At 41.7% G+C, this 20,147-nt stretch overlaps 1 protein-coding gene across 2 annotated transcripts in view; it reads left to right on the top strand.

The window, feature by feature from the left end:
* Nucleotides 1-5,555, top strand: part of LOC145393491 (lysM and putative peptidoglycan-binding domain-containing protein 3-like) — a 125,970-nt gene extending 120,415 nt beyond the window's left edge. Inside the window, exons 3-4 of one of the 2 annotated variants that reach the window (XM_080267614.1) lie at nucleotides 3,810-4,301; nucleotides 4,563-5,555. In XM_080267614.1, the coding sequence (XP_080123740.1) occupies nucleotides 3,810-4,301; nucleotides 4,563-4,583 (513 nt within the window). In that variant the 3' untranslated portion in view covers nucleotides 4,584-5,555. Of the gene's footprint in view, nucleotides 1-3,809 lie in introns of both variants that reach the window. The other variant, XM_080267613.1, reaches the window with a different exon arrangement.
* Nucleotides 5,556-20,147: the final 14,592 nt, after the last annotated feature.

Raw genomic sequence — 20,147 nt, 5'->3', positions numbered from 1 at the left:
GTGTCAGCAAGTGGGTTGGGGAGAGTTAATGCTCCTCCCCATAAAACAACTAACTCAGCATCAAATTGGCACCCCTTATGGGTTCATGGTGTCGGGCTATAAATAGATAGATATTTGTTTTCAGTTTGTGAAAAATATTCACAGCTGTTATTATCGCCATTATGTGCAGTAACCCCTACACCGCGGGCTTGTTTACCAATGACTTGCGTGTCCCATGGGGTTATTTGGGCTCCAACAGACTCTCAAAAAATATTTGCCAAAAATCAGTTATTAGTCCTAGAATAATAAAATTACATATGCTTATGGCACATACCTTCAGCTTTCTCCTGGAATGATTGTTGAGCTTTCGTCGGTTACCATAGGACTTGTGGAGACCTCTGAAGTAGGGTAACGAAGTCTCCACTTTACACTTCCCGACAACCCGTAATATGATTACCACAGCCAGATACAAACACTATAAACACTATTCTACAATTTTCAAGTAGTTTGGGATCCATACTAAAAAAAAAAAAACACTGTGAAAGCAATGGAAATTACGAGCGCGTCTGATCGTCGCACTGGCACTAGTTCGCTCTTGGTACTCTGTCATTTATTATTCATAAAACCCCTGACACTTTATATTTCTATTACTATATAACACTTATATATATCTACAGTCTTTATCCATAAGTTTCCTTCAGTAGTATTAGTTTATTGTCACTGTAGGGATTCAATTTCTTTCATTAAATACTCGTACGTAGCATTCACTTTCTCATCCTGTATACTAGCATTGAGAGTGAATGTCACTTTCATCTTCACTCTCATAACTCATAGCATTCAGACATGCTAGAGTGAAACTTTCACTTTCATTACTCCTAGGGTATATACTCGTATTCTTATAATACTACTCATTTACATTTCTGTTTACGTTCTCTATTTTATTTACATTATTTACATTTCTATTTTATTTACACTATGTTATGCACTGTCACTTGAAGTAACTTATAGAACTATTTTCCATTGTTCACGTATATTTACATTCATTACTTTCACTTGCTGTTTACACATTATTTACACAATATTTACAATTCCACTTGCACTGTTTTACTCAATAGAAAGATCGTAGTCACTCTTTTATCAATTGTCAGCCCTTTACCTCTTTCCACATGAGGTTTAGTAGGGGGTAAAGGTCACAGGGCCCTTTACATGGGGGTGAAAAAGTCCTTGAAGTCAGCAAGAAGAAACAGACGTACCCTCACTTCGGAAGATGAGAGTAAACTGATAACGGAGGGCCGGGGTGGAGGCCTACTTAGGGGATATTCAGAGCTACCAATGTTAGCTCTTGAAACAGCTATGTCTAGCACTGAAATGATTGGCAGGAAATCTAGACAATACATTATAAATTAGGTAATTCCAGGTGAATGTAAATATCACTTTGGCTTCTCCCTTCCCTCCTTACATGTATATTTATTACGAAAATAGATTATACGGCATATTTCAAGGGGAAAAAAACAGCGAAAATTAGTGAACGAGTGCACGTGAGGTGTTGTCAGGTGATAATTAGCCAATTCCAGGTGTATGGCACTCTCACTTACCTTATTTCTTTCTTGTATATATTATTTGGTATAAGAATAGGACATAGGGCTTATTTCAATGGATAAAATCAGTGAAAAATTCCAGGGAAGATTTACTTAGCGTAGCACGGCCGGGCAGGCGAGAGGATAGGGTAATGGAGGGGGGGTAGGGAGGGGAGTCAAGAACGGGGAGAAATGGCTAAATTGTCAACAATGGATGGGAGTACAGATGAGATTAGGAGTGCTGACTAGTGTTGGACATTGGCAGTACTGATAGATGATACAAGCCCCCACTTGGAAGCCCGGGTGAATTCAAAATAACACAGAATCACAAAAGCGACGCCCCGCGGTATGATCCCTTGCTCCCAAGCATCACGAAAGTGACGCCCCACGGTTAAGGGGTTAATATCATGGTCGCAGGTACCTCAAACTGTCCACAGTTACTGACAGCATTTTGAAGTATGCAGGCAGTATTATTCATTCAACACGAAATGTTAGCATTTCCAGCAAATGTTTTTGTAAGAAATTGATGATAATAATTTTCCTTTAAATAGAGTACAGTACATATGTTTCCCGCCATATGTGCACTTTTCCCCAGAAAATCTTGCTTAAAAAATTACCTTGTTCATTATACAGTGAAGGTCATGGTTTGGGGTAGAGTTTCAGCCTGAGGTGACTAGTATGAAGCCACCAACAGTCAGCAGCAAAGCAGTTGATGGTTTACTAATTATTCATTAAAATTTCAATAATGCAGGCTTAGATGAGTGTGCCACACACACATGGAGCATATGATATTTGCACCATGCCAAGCTGATTGGTAGAGTGTAAACAAAGTCAGCTGATTGCCTGCTAGCGGATGCAAGGTGGGGGCGAAAGATTTGTATATTCAAGTATTTCCACCATAAATAAATTACTTTAATGTTAAATTATTTTTCCTCACAACTCACAGCTTAATGGTGGATGTTGAATATGAATGATTAGTGAATTGAATAAATTTTTTCTAAGTACTCCTAGCAAAATCATGGGTGCACATTATATGGCAGGAAATACAGTAGTAATCATGTAACATGAAATTTAGGGATTATGTAGAACATTGAATAAATTCCAGGTGGTTATATTTCATTAAGTACTGTACAGTCATGCCTCGTGAAAATTCATCGCATAATGATTTATAAATAAAACATGAGCTTGGGATGGGGGGGGAGCCAAGGACCACGTAAAAAAAGAAAAAAAAAGAAAAAAAAAAAGTACCCTTTTAGGCTTGCCATGGGTGCCCTCAGTGGCACAATGCTTTCCATGATTGAAAAGTTGAGAGAATGGATGGGACTGGATTATATTGAGTGTTGTGATGAGGAGGGGTAGATTGAGATGGTTTTGGCATGTTGGGAGGTTGGAGGATAACAATTAGGTGAAGGTGTGAGGTGTTAATGCTGGGGGTAGGTTTGCGAGAGGCAGGCCGAAAAACACCTGGGACGAAGTCATAGTGTGTGACCTACAACTCAGGGAAAATGGACTGAATAGGGAGGCTGCCAGAGAATGAGCAGCATGGGAAGCCAGCATCAAGTGACCAAGGCTGATTCATATAAGCACGTTGGAACTTTTCATTACTACACAAACAATAAAATGAGATGTAGTATCCTTGCCAAACATGATTTCCAAGTCACAGATTTTACTTTTTCACACATAAAAATTATCACTCTACTTAATATTTCCCACTGCTCCATTTGTTGCACATTTGCACTGTTATCTGGCGATAGCAGTGGTTCACTGTTCTTGCATGCACGAAATGGAATGAAAGGGAAAAGATCAGCGAATGTAACCATTGGGTGGGCCATCTTGGCTTGAACATCTGACTGTTGGCTTGCGAAGGAAGCATCGTGTACACACATTGTACATGGCCGCCACCATTATTAAGCTGATTTCACCATCGTTATCATAAAGCTGGGCGTACCCTTTAGTTCATCGTTCTGTTGATTTATTGCATACCAAACTTACAGATACTGAGACTTGACAGTGCTACATATTTTGGCAACCACTTGTTTAATGGGTACTTTCAGGTAGCTGGTGCAATTATCTGGGACTTGCTGCTGTTCCATATATGTAAAACTTTCTGTAATTCTTTATCATTTGTCTTATCACAAATCTTTTCTGAGATCCATTAATACATTCCAGTCCTTCTGATATGCATTTTCTGATATGTCTTATTGTAATTATTTTTACAGTTTATCTCATATTAATATAATTGTACATTTTCAGGTTTCAGAACTAAAAAGAATAAACAAAATAATACAAGAAAAGGAGTTCTTTGCCCTGAAGACTTTAAAAATACCAATTAAAGAAAATTCAGTGCTGGCAGAGGTGCTTGAAGAGGAGAAGTGGCAGGAAGAATGCAATGATGGGGCAGGAAACCAGGCCATAGTTGGGGGTGTGGCCAGGACAAGGGCAGCTGTGCTCGGCACACACAACCTCAGCAGCTGCAGTGACTATGAAAGTGACTCTGAAATGCACGTGGGCTACATCAGCATCAACCACATCTTGAGAGACACTCGCACCAAAAGAGAGGCTAAGAGATTCCTTGACAGTATGCAACAGGACCTAGCTAATATCCGAGAGAAGACCACATCATATAAGGGATCTCTGGATGAAGTAGCTGCTGCCCTTACTGACCCTCGTTTCCAACCCCTCACCCAGACCCAGGATCGGTGTTCTGGGTCAGACTGGGGTATCATCTGGTGGAAGATGTTCCTAGTCAGTACACTTGCTCTAGTGGCTCTACCATTGCTTTACGTTTATTTCTACCTCAGCCACTAACAGTACTGTAGATGAAGGAGTTAGGACTGACAGTAAAATGGACAGTTAGATTTGACATATATTTTTATGCTAAGGGGAACCTTTGCATTTTAGTGTATTCATGAATATGTAGATAAACCAGTAACACTGTGATACAAGGATAAATTATTTGCACATGTGAAAAAATTTACTTTGCACTATAATCTTCCTTATTTACAGACAGCAGTGAAAGCTCCTTGAAGTTTACTACAGCATCAAAATTTGGAGTGAAGCCAGTAAGTTGCTGTAGTACATTTTCTCACAGTCCTGTTGTATGCAGGTTGCCATTGTTACTTAACCTGTCAATATTATGCCTGTGCTGTATAATATCCCAGGGGATAAGGGAAAACAGTACTACCCACATATTCCCTTTGTCTCATAAAAGTCAATTAAAAGGGAGGGCAGGAATGGAGAGCTGGAATCCTACCTGTTTATCTCTTGTTATATAGGTGGAGGGTTGGTAGTGTCACTGTCTAAAAATATCTTGTGGTGGAAGAAGCTTCATGTCTTCCATGACAGAGATAGAGGAAAATAGTCAGGATCACCATTCTCTGTGACCCAGAAGAGATTAAAAACCCTGCTGTAAAATTATAGAATTTTTCCCATGCCATGTTTACATGGGGTAAAGGATTAGGTTCACTGAACTGCATATACAGTATGTTTCCTGTTTTTCCATCTTTTTGAAATAGTTGAAGTTTTTGTTTCCAGAAATATTTTTTCATTATCATTATCATGACCTTTTTTCCTACCTAAAGATGAAATATTTAACCCCTTCTTTCCAAGAATATTTTTTTTTATTTTGTTTTTAGTAACAATAAACTATTTTATTCAGTCCAGTATGGTATGAGAGCCCCCTAGTAAAGACTTGTTAATGAAGGCTATATCCAGTCCCTCCACTTTGAAAAGTCCCCCAGGCTGAGTAATGCTGTTTGGACACATCAAAACTAATGGAGGGGGGAAGGGATGGATGACAATATAGCTGATAATTCAGTACAGCCAGTGTTCGTTAGGGTGGATTATAATGCCTCCAAAGTGTACATTAACTCATGTTTGGTAGATATGTAATGAAATTATACCAGTTCACAATGTGTAGGTTCATACTGTGTACATTTATACTGTACAGTATATATTAATACTAAATATTTTTACTCAGTAGTAAATGACAGAGCTGAGGGGGGGAAAAATAAAAGCAAAAATTACTCTTGATTTACTTTTCATTGTCTGGTGGCACCATCACCTCGATAATCAGCTTTTGTTCAATGTATTTGAAAATTGTTCAGTAGGCCTACAGAGGTTGAGATCGCTGAAGTTCAGATTAATGAGGTTTGATATAGCGAGGGTTTACTGTTGGAATAACTATAGCATGAACACAGTGAAGTGGTTAACCTGAGGATTGCGCTATTACCTTTTTATATCCCACCCCATGGTGTGCAAAAAATGAAGAAAAAGTTTTTTTTTTTTTTTTTAGTTTTTGTTTATTATAAACTGGAAGATAAACATCCAGGGCATCATCTGGTGAAAAAAAAAATCTCTCCCCATCTTTGTGTAGGGCCATGCATAAGTTTACGTAGGGGAGTAGTGAAGAAATGAAAAAACAATTTTTTTTGTTTTTATTATAAACTTGAGATAAATATCCAGGGTATCATCTGGTGAAAAGAAAAAATCTCTCTTTCTCCATCTTTGTGTAGAGTCATGTGTAAGTTTGCGTAGGGGTGTAGTAGTTACCGGTGATGCACGGCCAGCACAGCCTGAGCTGTGGCTCACAATGCAATGCTACGCAGCCTTAGCTGTGACTCGGAATCCAGTTGTTCAAAACAAAAAAAGGGGCACGTGGAGAGTTACTTTTAGGTGGAAGGATGTACACATGCTGACATCATCACTGATCTGTAAATGTATATTAATACAGCTTAGTTGACCCAGCCTCCATTTCTGCACTGTCTTCATTTATAGTATTCCCCCAAAGAAACTTAAGGCAACTAACAGGGCACGCAGTAAAGAGCATACCTCCATCTCACTGGGCAGTTCATTCCAGGTAATTCAGTTCCACCCTTGAAACTAATAGGAATGTAGTCTCTGTATTCCTAGGATCAGACTAAAAAACCCTTATATATTCTCATTAGTTAAAAGTATGACTGTCGTTGTAGTATGGCTTTTTCAACAAAACTTATTTTTTTTCATTCTTGGGTCATGAGGAATAGTCCATAAAGATGATTCTATCATCAGTTAACTGCAGTCTGCCGAACAAAGAGACATACGGACAGATGCAAACGTAGCCTTTGCCCACATTTGTTGGCAGAGGTAAAAGGTTACCTGTGGAAATTAACAAATGCCTTTGCACTCAGTAATACTGTAGTGCTGGTTGAGATTATTCATATGCCATAGAATCTTTAGGTTGAAATATTTTGCTAAATGTTGGGACAAACTATTTTTTTGTTGAGGGACTGTTATAATGTAAGGGATAAAAAGAATGTGAATCATATAGTATATAATTTTTATCAAGTGTTCAGTATTCACTTAGCTACCCAGCAGTATGAAAAAATAAATAAATAAATAAAAGTAGTAGTAGAAATGCATAAGGTTTTAATGCATATCCAGTAGCAGGATCATGTGTTGATGTATTCTATACTTTGAAAATGATCTGACATTGCTTCCTTTTAGAGGATGTCCCAGTTACGTTATGCCTGTAAAATGTATTCCAACACCCTCTTGAAATCCTCCTCCTACATTAACACATGATGCTACTGAATTTATGTCTTCATCATCATCATCATCATCCAGACCTCCTTTCCCACCCTAGGGCAGGGTGAAGAGAAGCAACATCTAGACAGCCCATATTTGTCCAGTCCATTGGGCCATGTTTCCATTCACTCATCATTCAACCCCCTGGAATCCTGGCTATATCTGATATGCCAGAAACTTTCACCACATTCCGTAGTTTCACATAATCATATCTGATAGAGTCAGTCCGGATGCTGTCACGTTAAAAAAGGGTGCCAAATCCCTGATCATGCACTTCTCACGACACTCATTCAGCCAGCTCGATCTCTTGTTAGTTCCCTAGCCTCACCGACTTCCATACCTCTCTTCCTCAAACACTTATTCACCATATCCCTCCATCATCTCCTTGGCCTACCTTGCCTTCTTCTTCCTTCAAACACTCAGATATACCTTTTTCACCACTCTGTTGTTATCAGTTCTCTCCATATGACCATACCATCTCAGTACACACTTTTCAATTCTGGTGTCCACAGACTTCCTCACTCTGCATCTTTCATGAATCACACTACGTATCTTTTATCCTATCCGCTATCTGTACTCCATGTACATTCCTCAGCAGTCCCATCTCCACTGCTCTCACTCTTGACTTTTCATTTTCATGCCACACTATAATCTCACATCCATATGTTGAAGTTGGCACTAACACTCCTTCATGTAAGCCTCACACAGCTGCAACACTCAAGCCTTTGTTTCTTATTAAGGCCTTCATAGCAGCAGCTGCTTTCCTTCCTTGTGGCACTTTACTTTCCACTTCTTTTGCACATTTTCCTCTCTCTTCTATCACTGTATCTAGGTATTTGAACTCTCCCACCAATTCCAGTCTCTCTCCATTCACTGTAACATAACACAGGGAGTCACCATCTCACTCGATTGCCATCACTTTGCTCCTTTCTATATTTACCCTCACAGACATCAGCAAAACTCTGCACTAGTCTACCAAGTCCTTGTCTGGTATTTGCAAGTAGTACTGTATCATCAGCATACAACAATTTTGTGATATTCCATCCATCACCATTCATTACCAATGCTATCCCTCTCACCACTACTTGTGTTTTCACTTCTCTCATTACTCCATGCATATATACCGGTATATATATTGATGGTGAACCATTTACTTAGATCTCATCCTTGGCCTTCCTCTCCCTGTCCCCCCTCCACCTCACTCACATACACTCTCCTTGTCAGTCTCTTGTGCTCTATCCATTCCACATGGGCGCACCTGGGGGGGGGGGGGCAGCTCTCTAGGTCCTTGAAAAATTATATATATTTCGATAACAGCAAAACATGAAAAATTGGCAGGTACAAACAGAGAATAACACATGAGCCAGCAGCTCTCTGACTCTAAACCTGCATGTGACCTCCCGGTAATTATCGGATTACCTGACCCCACCTCACTACGCCCCCCCCCCCCCCCTTAGAAAATTCGTGGGTGCGCCCCTGATTCCACATGGCCAAACTACCTCAATGCCAGTTATACCACCGGAAATTGGTTATATTGGTATAAATGGTATACCATCATCTTTGCTGGTGTTTATACTATAAGCTAATAAAAACACACAAAACCGATAAGTAAAATCACAAAAGTGCGGTGAGAATAAATGTTAAAGAGTAAAACATACCTTCATATACCCATAACTTCCGACCATCCTAGTGCAAAATTTTCCCCGCACCTTGCAAGAGTTAAGCATATATATATATATATATATATATATATATTTATATATATATATATATATATATATATATATATATATATATATTTATATATATATATATATAATTTTTTTATGTGAGGAAGAAGGAACCAAAGACCATGAGCCCGCAGTAATAGTTTTCTCCAAGAGAAAAACAAAATACAGTACGAGAGAGAGCCAAATTCAAGATCCGATCATTTCAAGATGCCTGGACACACTGCGTTTGAAAGACTGGAGATCATAGGCAGCAAGAAATACAGACAGAGGGAGACAGTGCCAGAGTTGACCTGTTGGATAAATGAAGGACCGGGATTAACGATTAACTCTTGCATTAGAGAGTTAGACAGAAAATGGATGAGAGTTTGCTGCTAGACGGGTGCTACGCTCCTGACGTAGAGGTGGAGGAATGCATGCAGACAGTTCAGAGGAGCAGTGACCATTAAAGAAGCGATAGAAAAGGGATAAAGATGCAACAGTGCGGCAAAGAGACAGAGGTTGAAGGGAGTCAGTAAGAGGAGGAGAGTTAATGAGACGAAAAACCTTTGACTCCACCCTATTGAAAAGAGCTGTATGTGGGGAGCCTTCCCACACATGAGAGTTGTACTTCACACAGGGGCGGATAAAACCCCTGTATAGAGTCAACAATTGTGCAGGGGTAAAGAAAGAATGGAGTCAGCTTAGGACACCTAATCTCTTGCAAGCAGATTTTACTAGAGATGTAATGTGATCTTTCCAGGACAAATCCCGTGTAAATGAAACCCCAAGCATGTTCAAGGATGATGCAGGATTAAGCTGAAAATTATTAAACAGTGGGTATACCTGTGGAAGATTTTGTTGGGTTGATAGGTGTAAAAACTGAGCCCTAGATGCATTGAAAACAACCAGAATATTTTTACCCCAGTCAGAGATATGAGCCAAGTCAGACATTAGGTGTGCCATACCCTCATCCCTTGTTTGTTGAAGTAACTGCTGAGATGGGCGTTGCGGGAACCGAATGGAAAGGTGAAGGGTGGAGTCATCAGCTTATGAGTGGCTAGGGTTAGATCTACAGTTTAGAAGGTCATTGATGAATAAAAGGAAGACAGTTGGTTGCCCTGAGGAACACCACTGTTGATAGATCTAGGAGAAGAACGATGGTCGTCTACAAAAGCGGCTATTGAATGACCAGAAAGGAAGCTAGCGATGAAGGCACAGATAGAAGAATAGAAACTGTAAAAGGGCAGTGTGGAAATTAAAGATTTATGCCAGACTTGATCGAAAGCCTTTGAGATGTCAAGTGTAGTGGCAAAGCTTTTGCCAAAGTCCCGAAAGGAGGATGACCAGGAGTCTGAAAGGTAGGTGAGAAGATTGCCAGTGGAGCGTCCCTGACGGAACCCATACTGACGATTAGAAAGAAGATTGTGATAGGAAAGATGCCTTAAAATTTTTCTATTGAGAACTGACTCAAAAACTTTTGAAATACAGGATGTTAGAGCAATTGGACGATAGTTAGAGGGCTGGGAATGGTCACCCTTGTTTGGGACTGGCTGAATGAGAGCAAACTTCCAGCAAGAATGAAAGGTACATGTTGACAGACAAAGGCGAAAGAGTTTATCTAGGCAGGGTGTAAGCACAGAAGCACAGTTCTTGAGAACAACAGGAGGGACTCCATCAGGCCCATATGCCTTATTAGTATTGAGGCCATTGATGTCTAGATGCAGAATTTCATGAGCTTGTGGATTTTGTGGAATTGTGATACAACCAATAGTATTCAAATACATCGCCAAAAACTTTAAAAAGTCACAGATCAATGCTCCCAGTGCAGGGGGGGGGGGGGAGTGAGGAAGTGAGGGGGGAGCTGGGAGACAGGGCTAGGAAAGCGGGGAGCATTGAAGGGTATGGAGGAGGGATGGGAAGGGGGGAAAAGCGAGGCTGTGGGCAGGATTTTCACCCTTCTGTCGTGAGGCGGACGGGCACTTTCACCTGACTTGTGGTTTGTGGTCTGTCTTACACGTGCATTGGCCATTGGAAAACACAACTCCAGATGACCGGGAGACTTTTGATGTATGTTGTAGATGTGGACGGACGCTTTCATCTGACTAGTGGCTTGCGGTCTGTGTTACACACACGGTGGCAGTTGGGAAAGACTAATCCAGTGGCCGCATAACTTTGGACATTCGGTAGGGATGCGTATGGGCATTTTGACACCACTTGTGGGTTACAGTTGGTACTACTCAGGTGCTGAAGGTTCACAGGCAGTGAACAGGCCAGTGTGTGACTTTGACCATTCAGTACAGGGGGGGGATGAACATTTTTAGCTCAGGGTGTGGGTTATGCCCTATTTCCCACGCAAGGCTAGAGTCCAGCGGCCACAATTCTGATTGTTTGAACATGTCAGTCTGTCAGCCAAAGTTCTCAGGGACTTTTACATCCGGATAATTTCAAGTAAATTTGGATAATGGTTTAATAGAGCCAAGGTTCAGTATCTGGATAATGAACAGGTCCAGATACTGCATGTCTGGATAATGAACAGGTCCAGATACTGCATGTCTGGATAAATGAGGGTTTACTACATATACTGTATATATATATATATATATATATATATATATATATATATATATATATACACACACACACACACACACACACACATTTATACATACATACAAGGTTTAAAAAAAATAAATACAGGCATACCCCAGTTTAATGATGCAGTTGGTTAAGTAAAAATCCATCGCTAGGCGGGGTATCGTATCTTAGGGTAGATTTAACATGTAAACTATAGGGATGCGTTTTTGAGCCTTGAGTTTCCCCCTCAACCAAATTCTAAACACACCCAAATGAGTAAAAAAACAAGAGCCTGGCTAACCTAAACCCCCAGGTAACTTAAAACAAGCTAAACTAAGCCTAAAAGCAGTTTATAACTCACCTTAACCCCTACACCGCGGGCATGTTTACCGATGTTTTGCGTGTGCCGCGGGGTTATTCGGGCTCCGACAGACCCTCAAAAAATATTTGCCAAAAATCAGTTATTAGTCCTAGAATATTAAAAGTAAATATGCTTATGGCACATACTTCAGCTTTCTCCTGGAATGTTTGTTGAGCCTTCGTCAGTTACCGTAGGACTTGTGGAGACCTCTGAAGTTGGGTAACGAAGTCTCCACTTTACACTTCCCAACAACCTGTAATATGATTACCACAGCCAGATATTAACACTATAAACACTACTCTATGATTTTCAAGTAGTTTGGGATCCATACTCCAAAAAGAAACCCACTGTGAAAGCAATGAAAATTACGAGCGCGTCTGACCGTCGCACTGGCACTAGTTCGCTCTTGGTACTCTGTCATTTATTATTCATAAAACCCCTCATACTTTATATTTCTATTACTATATAACACTTATATATATCTACAGTCTTTATCCATAAGTTTCCTTCAGTAGTATTAGTTTATTGTCACTGTAGGGATTCAATTTCTTTCAGTAAAATACGTAGCATTCACTTTCTCGTCCTGTATACTAGCATTGAGAGTGAATGTCACTTTCATCTTCACTCTCATAACTCATAGCATTCAGACATGCTAGAGTGAAACTTTCACTTTCATTACTCCTAGGGTATATACTCGTATTCTTATAATACAGTACTACTCATTTACATTTCTATTTACGTTCTCTATTTTATTTATGTTATTTACATTTCTATTTTATTTACACTGTGTTATGCACTGTCACTTGAAGTAACTTATAAAACTATTTTCCATTGTTCACGTATATTTACATTCATTACTTTCACTTGCTGTTTACCCATTATTTACACATTATTTACAATTCCACTTGCACTGTTTTACTCAATAGAAAGATCGTAGTCACTCTTTTATCAATTGTCAGCCCTTTACCTCTTTCCACATGAGGTTTAGTAGGGGGTAAAGGTCACAGGGCCCTTTGCATGGGGGTGAAAAAGTCCCTGAAGTCAGCAAGAAGAAACAGACGTACCTCTACTTCGGAAGATAAGAGTAAACTGATAAGGGAGGGCCGGGGTAGAGGCCTACTTAGGGGATATTCAGTGCTACCAATGTTAGCTCTTGAAACAGCTATGTCTAGCACTGAAATGATTGGCAGGAAATCTAGACAATACATTATAAATTAGGTAGTTCCAGGTGAATGTAAATATCACTTAGGCTTCTCCCTTCCCTCCTTACATGTATATTTATTACGAAAATAGATTATACGGCATATTTCAAGGGGAAAAAAACAGCGAAAATTAGCGAACGAGTGCACGTGAGGTGTTGTCAGGTGATAATTAGCCAATTCCAGGTGTATGGCACTCTCACTTACCTTATTTCTTTCTTGTATATATTATTTGGTATAAGAATAGGACATAGGGCTTATTTCAATGGATGAAATCAGTGAAAAATTCCAGGGAAGATTTACTTAGCGTAGCACGGTCGGGCAGGCGAGAGGATAGGGTAATGGAGGGGGGGTAGGGAGGGGAGTCAAGAACGGGGAGAAATGGCTAAATTGTCAACAATGGATGGGAGTACAGATGAGATTAGGAGTGCTGACTAGTGTTGGACATTGGCAGTACTGATAGATGATACAAGCCCCCACTTGGAAGCCCGGGTGAATTCAAAATAACACAGAATCACAAAAGCGACGCCCCGCGGTATGATCCCTTGCTCCCAAGCGTCATGAAAGTGACGCCCCGCGGTTAAGGGGTTAATGCCAAAAATAAAATCTGAAAATCGTCAATAATAAGTCTGGAAAAAATCAGACTTAGTTAACTGTACCCCAAAATGACAATATTCATCCCACCTATAACTAAAACATTAATCTAAGTCTAAAATCTGTCTATCTGTCTGTTGTCAGATGCCTCAATCCCGTAAGGGGTGGCCACAAACAAATCGCCTCAACATCGTCTCGTCCAATGCCACTTCACTACCCCTCTCCCAGCTCACACCATAAGCCCTAAAAACAGTTCATAAATCAACCTAAACAACCAAAACACAAACGCAAAATTTACATTTAAAATATCATCAAAATCAGTTTTAAAAACAACAAAACCCATTGTCATACTGGGGTTTTGCCATCATTCGGCGGGGTAGGGTGGTATTTCTACCCCTGTCACTATGCTGGGGTATTGCATCTAGAGGTATCATATCTCAGGGGCCTGTAGCTAACCTGTTGAGCTAAGACACTAATCTCCCATCAAAGTAGGCCCCTTCTTACTTGACACACATAGCCCAGTTCTTTACATTGTCTGAAACATTTTTCAAATTCAGTATTTTGTATCTCCTGCCGGTGCTTCATTGCATTTGTCATGATCACTTCTCTTGGATGAATGTTGTTAAGGACATGTCTGAGTGTGCAAATTGCAATCCAGACTTTCTGAAGACTGTTATAGGAGATGTGACTTGGGTGTGCGGATACAACCCAGATACCCAGTGGAAGCATGCAGGGTCACCTCGGCCAAAAAAAGCATGATGGGTCTGCAACAAGGTGAAATGCACTCACATGTTGACAGTTTTTTTCGACTACCATGGTGTTCTGCATCATAAATATGCACCAGAAGGTCAGACTGTCAACAAACATTACTTCGACATTATCCATTGCCTTGTGACGCAGTTCAGTGGAAGAGATCGTACCTTTGGAAAGCGGCATGTTGGAAGCTGCACCATGACAGTGCCTCAGCCCATTCTTCTTAACTGACTTGGGAATTTTTGGCCAAGCACAACATTCTGTGGCAATAGATAGATAGATAGATAGACAACATTCTGCAGGTTCAACAGGATCCCTACCCACCAGATATGGCTCTGTGCAACTTTGATTATTCCCCAAGATCAAAACACCACTGAAGGGTTCCCAATTTGAATCAAGAAGAGATCATGACATATGCCATGAAGCACCTGCAGGAGATACTGAAAACCAACTTTGAAAAATGTTTCAGGCAGTGGAAAGAATGCTAGGCTATGTGTGTCATCAGAAGGGGCCTACTTTGAAGGGGATTAGTGTCCTAGCTCAACAGGTTGGTTGTTTATTTTTTTAAAGCCTAAAGTTGGATACTGTCAAGACAGACCTCATGCTAGCATAGTACACCCCCTCTATACCAGATGAATTGGGGAAAGCCCTATCTGATAAAGCCGATAATCTGATAAATCCAGTGGTCCCCCCTAAAATGGAATTTCAAGCACATAATGGAAAATAAGTAAATAAAATAGTATACCAGGTATTCTAGTACTAAAAATTAAAACTGTACCCATTTTACACTAACTTGGCCCATAATTTTACACCCTTGTCCTCCCCAGCCTAACCCAATTGAGTAGGAAAAAAACACCACCGGACTTGGTAACTGTGTTCAGAGTTATCCTGAGCATGGGGAACATTTTCGGTAGGCCCGCGTCATATGCCCCATGTAACAGATAGTGTGTTAAATGCTAAAAAGTGTTTATTGGGCCCAGAGTTGTCTGGTAGGTCTGTGTGGTTTTTCCTAGTTAACGGACGGTATCTGATGGTTGGTTTAGGGGCCCCTCAAGGTGTCTGTTAAGTCCAATAACTGGTGTAGTGGGGTATTGTAAAGCTAGGATTTGTGTATATTTGTGTGTGTGTGTGTGTACAGTAGAGTCACAATTTAAGACAAAAAGAAACAATGATCTTACAGTAATGTGGGCATTTGATTTCTCCCATAATTACTTAATAGCACAGTAATATCACTCAATTGCGCGAGAGAAATTGTGGGAAGTGGGTGCGTATTGGTATTGGGTTTCCACATACAACTCGTGTGTCAAGCTTTTGTCGGTTGCTGATTGGGTTCCTTGACCCAATCCGACCCACGTGACCCATGTCCCATACCACCTGCTACAGCCTGCCTCAGTGTTGTGTGGATGATTGCTGTGATAAGAAGTGTTTATTTGCTTATTTCCTTGTTCCTCAGTTCCTCTCAGAACTCTGAGCATGTGGTTCCAAACTGACTTAAAGTTTATTCACAAAAAACGAGCACGTGTGGCATCCACTGTGATAAGCATCTGCTCATGATCGAAGTTAGGCAGTAACTGTTGATGACGGGGAAACAGAGTTGCCAGATCGCAACGGCCCCATTACCAAACTCCTCAATTTTCATTACCAAATTTAACTTTTCATTACCAAATTTGTAAACTTAGCATTTATTCTTCACTAATTATATATACAAATGGAAATACATGTAATCACTTTCCATATAATTAACAGCATGTTGATTATTTTCATTGTATTTAGGCTGCCAGATTAATCAGAGAGAGCAGACAATCCACCATCACCATCCTGTTTATCCACATACATGTGAAAAATCCCCTTGGTAATGCATTATTCTGATTCATTACCAAATGAATTTTTCATTACCATATTGGCCCATATTTGGTAATGAAAAATACCAAATGGCAACCCTGACACAGGAGGGGGGAGGAAGAAAGGGATGAAGGGGCCATGGTGTAAACAGCTGTTCGGCGCCGCGCGGCAATTTCAAATTACGGGAAGAAAAAAAATTGGATTATTTTGGGATTTTTTTCTTTTTTTGGTCATTTTTGGGTTCTGAAGGTCCAGGCCCACAATGTCTGGTAAGTAGGGTGTCCGGAAAGTAGACGTCCAGGTAGTATAGGGATTACTGTATATGGAATGTTTTAGCGCAAAATTGACTTTGCACGAGGTTCTGCATAACCTAGCTTGTGTTGTATGAACACTGCACTGTATATATATAATTTATATATGTATACTGTATATATATATATATATATATATATATATATATATATCTGTTGGTGGTAGGTGGGGGAACTCACCATCCACTCACTCAATGTAGTGCTGCTCTTGGGTGTCTGCCCTGTCCTCTCCTTCATCCTTCTTTCCTTCCATCTTCTTCTATCTTTCTTTCCTTGATTCTTTCCTCGTCCTTCTGCTTACTGGTGACTTTACACTCCCTCTTCTGTCTTTCATTCCTTCATTCTTTCCTCTTTCTTCTGTCTATGGATGACTCTACACTGAGTGACAAGCCAAATAGTTTCCTGTACACCAGGAAACCTTTTGCTATGCTGGGTGGTAACCATATAACCAAATTTTGGCGCCTGGTGGTTTAGTGGGTAATTATCGTGCTCCAGTCGGATTAAGCCGGTGAAGGTTTATATCCAAGGGGTGGTTGGGGTTTATTGCCCACGTATTGCCACTCAGGGATGAGTGAGGTTGATCACTCTCATCTTAACCCCTAAAACGCGGCTGTGGACAGCTGACCTCCCCCATGTGGCGGGGTTGTATCGTGGTCTGAGTACCTGTAGCAAAATATTTGCCAAAAATCAGAGATTAACCCTAGAACATTATAATTTTTATGGCAGATAGTAGTTACATTCAGCTTTCTCCAGAGACAGGTGTTGAGTCTTCGTGGACTACCCAAGGACTTATGGAGACTTGTAAAGTTGGGTAACAAAATCTTCACTTTCACACATCCAGCAACCCGGTTTCCCCTCTACCACAGCCTCAGTCTGTCACAGTAAACTTTATACTTTAAGGTACAGGTAGTTTGGAATCCGTATTTGTACAATAAGCACTGAAAATAAGGCTAAAATCAACGGAGCGTACGGCCGACATGCAGCGCGGCGGCGGTCTTCCCGTCACTCAACAAACATTTCCCTTTTCACAGCTAAAAACACGTATACTACATTATTTTCCATCATAGTACTTCCCAAAGGCTCGCATGTCACTATTATGGCCATAAAATTCACTGTCACTGCCAGTAATGTGAAGCGGGAATGATAAAGACCACCGCGGCGCGCTTTTATTCTGCCTTACGGCAGGCACTTTATTCTCGTTCCTGTCAGCCGCTCGCACTTCATTTTTATCGCTCACTTTCACTCTCGCTGTCAGTTTAGTGCCTAATTCATCGCTGTCACTGTCATTACTTATAAAAATAGTATTTCCAACACACCAAACTGTCACTGTCATAACATAGAATAGAAATAAATGCTTACAACTTCTTACACTGGAGTGACTGTCACTGTCAATACTTATATTACTATGTATAATAATTTACACTGAAATCACTGTCACTGTCAGTGCTTTTACAACTACATACACTAATTTACACTCAACTGACTCTCACTGTCAGTACGTGCAAGAAAACTAAGCACTAGTATCACTGTCACTCTCAGTATTATTTACAGATTTCCACCCTTATTTTCATTATCTACTTAGGCTGTGGTAGTCAAAGAAACACGGGTAAGCGCACAGGGGAATCTGACACTCTTTGCACTGCAAGGAGGTGCGTCTAAAAGTCCGTTCCTGCCGGTTGGTGTGGCTGCAAACATAGCACCTCCTCAGTGCTTTCCCCCCTCTTGGCACTGCTAGGCACTGGCTCGAGGCAGTGTTGCTGAAGGTAGTCCTGGCACTGTAGGCGGTCTGGAGGTGTGTGTGTGAGTGGCGTCTGGGACCTGATGGCAGTACCTGTCCAAAACGCTGAAGTAGCTGGTGAACACAAGTCTTTGAAAACTGCCTGAGAGAGTAATTAGCTGGCTTCCTGTTCTTGATCTTATACAGGATGAAGGCGTTCAGCATACACATATCCAGCAAGTGCAAGAACACCTTCCTGTACCAGCGCCGGTTCCTCCTCAGGCAGTCAATCTCTCCGATCATCATATCGGACTTGTCCACCAGCTGCATATTGACGTTGTAGTCAATTACAGCATCAGGCTTCATCACAGGCTCGCCAGTCCTTCTGTCGACCTTCCCTGTGGCTTGGATTTCCCCCTTGTGTACTGTGGTGAGCATATTGACAATCCTCTTGTCGTGCCACCGTATCGCCAGCATCTTGTCTGATTTCTTCTGGTGTACGTCTCCCTGCTTAGCTCTTACAGCCTCGGGGAAGCCAGGGTAGTGTGCCTTATTGCTCCTGACAGTGCCACAGGAGCCGACGCCGTGCTCTGAAAGGTACTTGGCGAGTTTCGGTGCTGTATAATAATTGTCAGTATACAGGACATGATTCCCGCCGAAGTACTTTTCCAGAAGCACTTTCACCACAGAGCCAGAGAATCCAAGGGGGTCGGTCTTGTCCAAGTCCACATTGCTGGCGGTGTAGATGACGAGGTCTAGGATGAACCCCGTCTTGCAGTCGCACAGCACGAAAAACTTTATTCCAAAGCGGTGGCGTTTGCTAGGAATATACTGCATGAACCGAAGATGGCCCCTGAAGAAAACCAAGGACTCGTCGATAACTACTTTCTTGAAGGGCCGAAGGAACTTCATAAACTTGTCCTTGATCAGGTTCAGGATTTCCCTCACTTTCCATAGGGGGTCAGTCTGGGAAGGCTCATCGTTGTTAGCAAAGTGCAGGTACGTCATGAGTTGCCTGAAACGATCCCGAGTCATGTACTTGTTGAAGATGGGGGTGGGGCACAGGTCGTCAGCACTCCAGTACTCCTCGAGTTTGTGCTTCCAGGTATGTGGCATGAGAAGCATCAAGGCGATGAATACAAATAGTTTGCGGATCGTCACAGGAACCCACGCTGCCATCCGCGACATGGATGGCGTGGCACCTTCACTGTCACGAACTGCAGCACATTGTCCTTCGTACCTGTTGGTCTCGGTACAAATATGCTGCATTACTTCGTCATCCAGGAAGGCCAACAGGTAGTCCAAACATTCACCACCCTCTGGGACAGGGAAGTCAGCCTGGATCCCAGACCCAGTAGAATCAAAGGGCAGATCCTCTGGCACAAAATCAGAGCCCTCAGACCACACGAAGGCGTCCAGAGTGCCCTGCCTAGGCTGGGAGTGGGTGGGTGCGTCGGAGGGTGAGGCAGGCCATGTGGCAGTGGGTGAGGCAGGCCTTGTGGCAGTGGGTGAGGTAGGTCGCGAATGTGCGGTGGTCGTGGTGGTGGGGAGAGTGGGAGAAGGTTCAAGGTCACTCACAGTAGGCTGGGTGGTGAGTTGGCTAGTGCGAGAAACCTTACCACTAATTTTACCACTACTAGCCACTTTCCTACTTATGCCAGCACGAACACGGGGCCTATGGAAACCTCTACGACTACCTGACTGCCTACTTCCCTTCCGAGGTGATGAAGGAGATTCCGAAGACTCTGGAGAAATCACAGCAGACGATGAGGAAGAGATAATGGGGCTGGGGGAGCGAGGCAGTATGGCGGCGGCCTGACCTGAGTGTGGGGACAATGGCCGGCCTGCGAGGTACAATGACTGGGAACCGGGGTCACCACTTCGCTTCCTCTTTGCCCCCTTGCCATACGCCACTCCCTTCTGCTGTGGAGCCTTGCTTGACGAGGTACTAGGCACAGCAATGAGC

Source organism: Coenobita brevimanus, chromosome 24, assembly GCF_032717465.1.
Source record: "Coenobita brevimanus isolate Jiangsu-jjx chromosome 24, ASM3271746v2, whole genome shotgun sequence".
NCBI lineage: Eukaryota > Metazoa > Arthropoda > Malacostraca > Decapoda > Coenobitidae > Coenobita > Coenobita brevimanus.
This window is presented reverse-complemented; position numbering and strand designations above follow the sequence as displayed.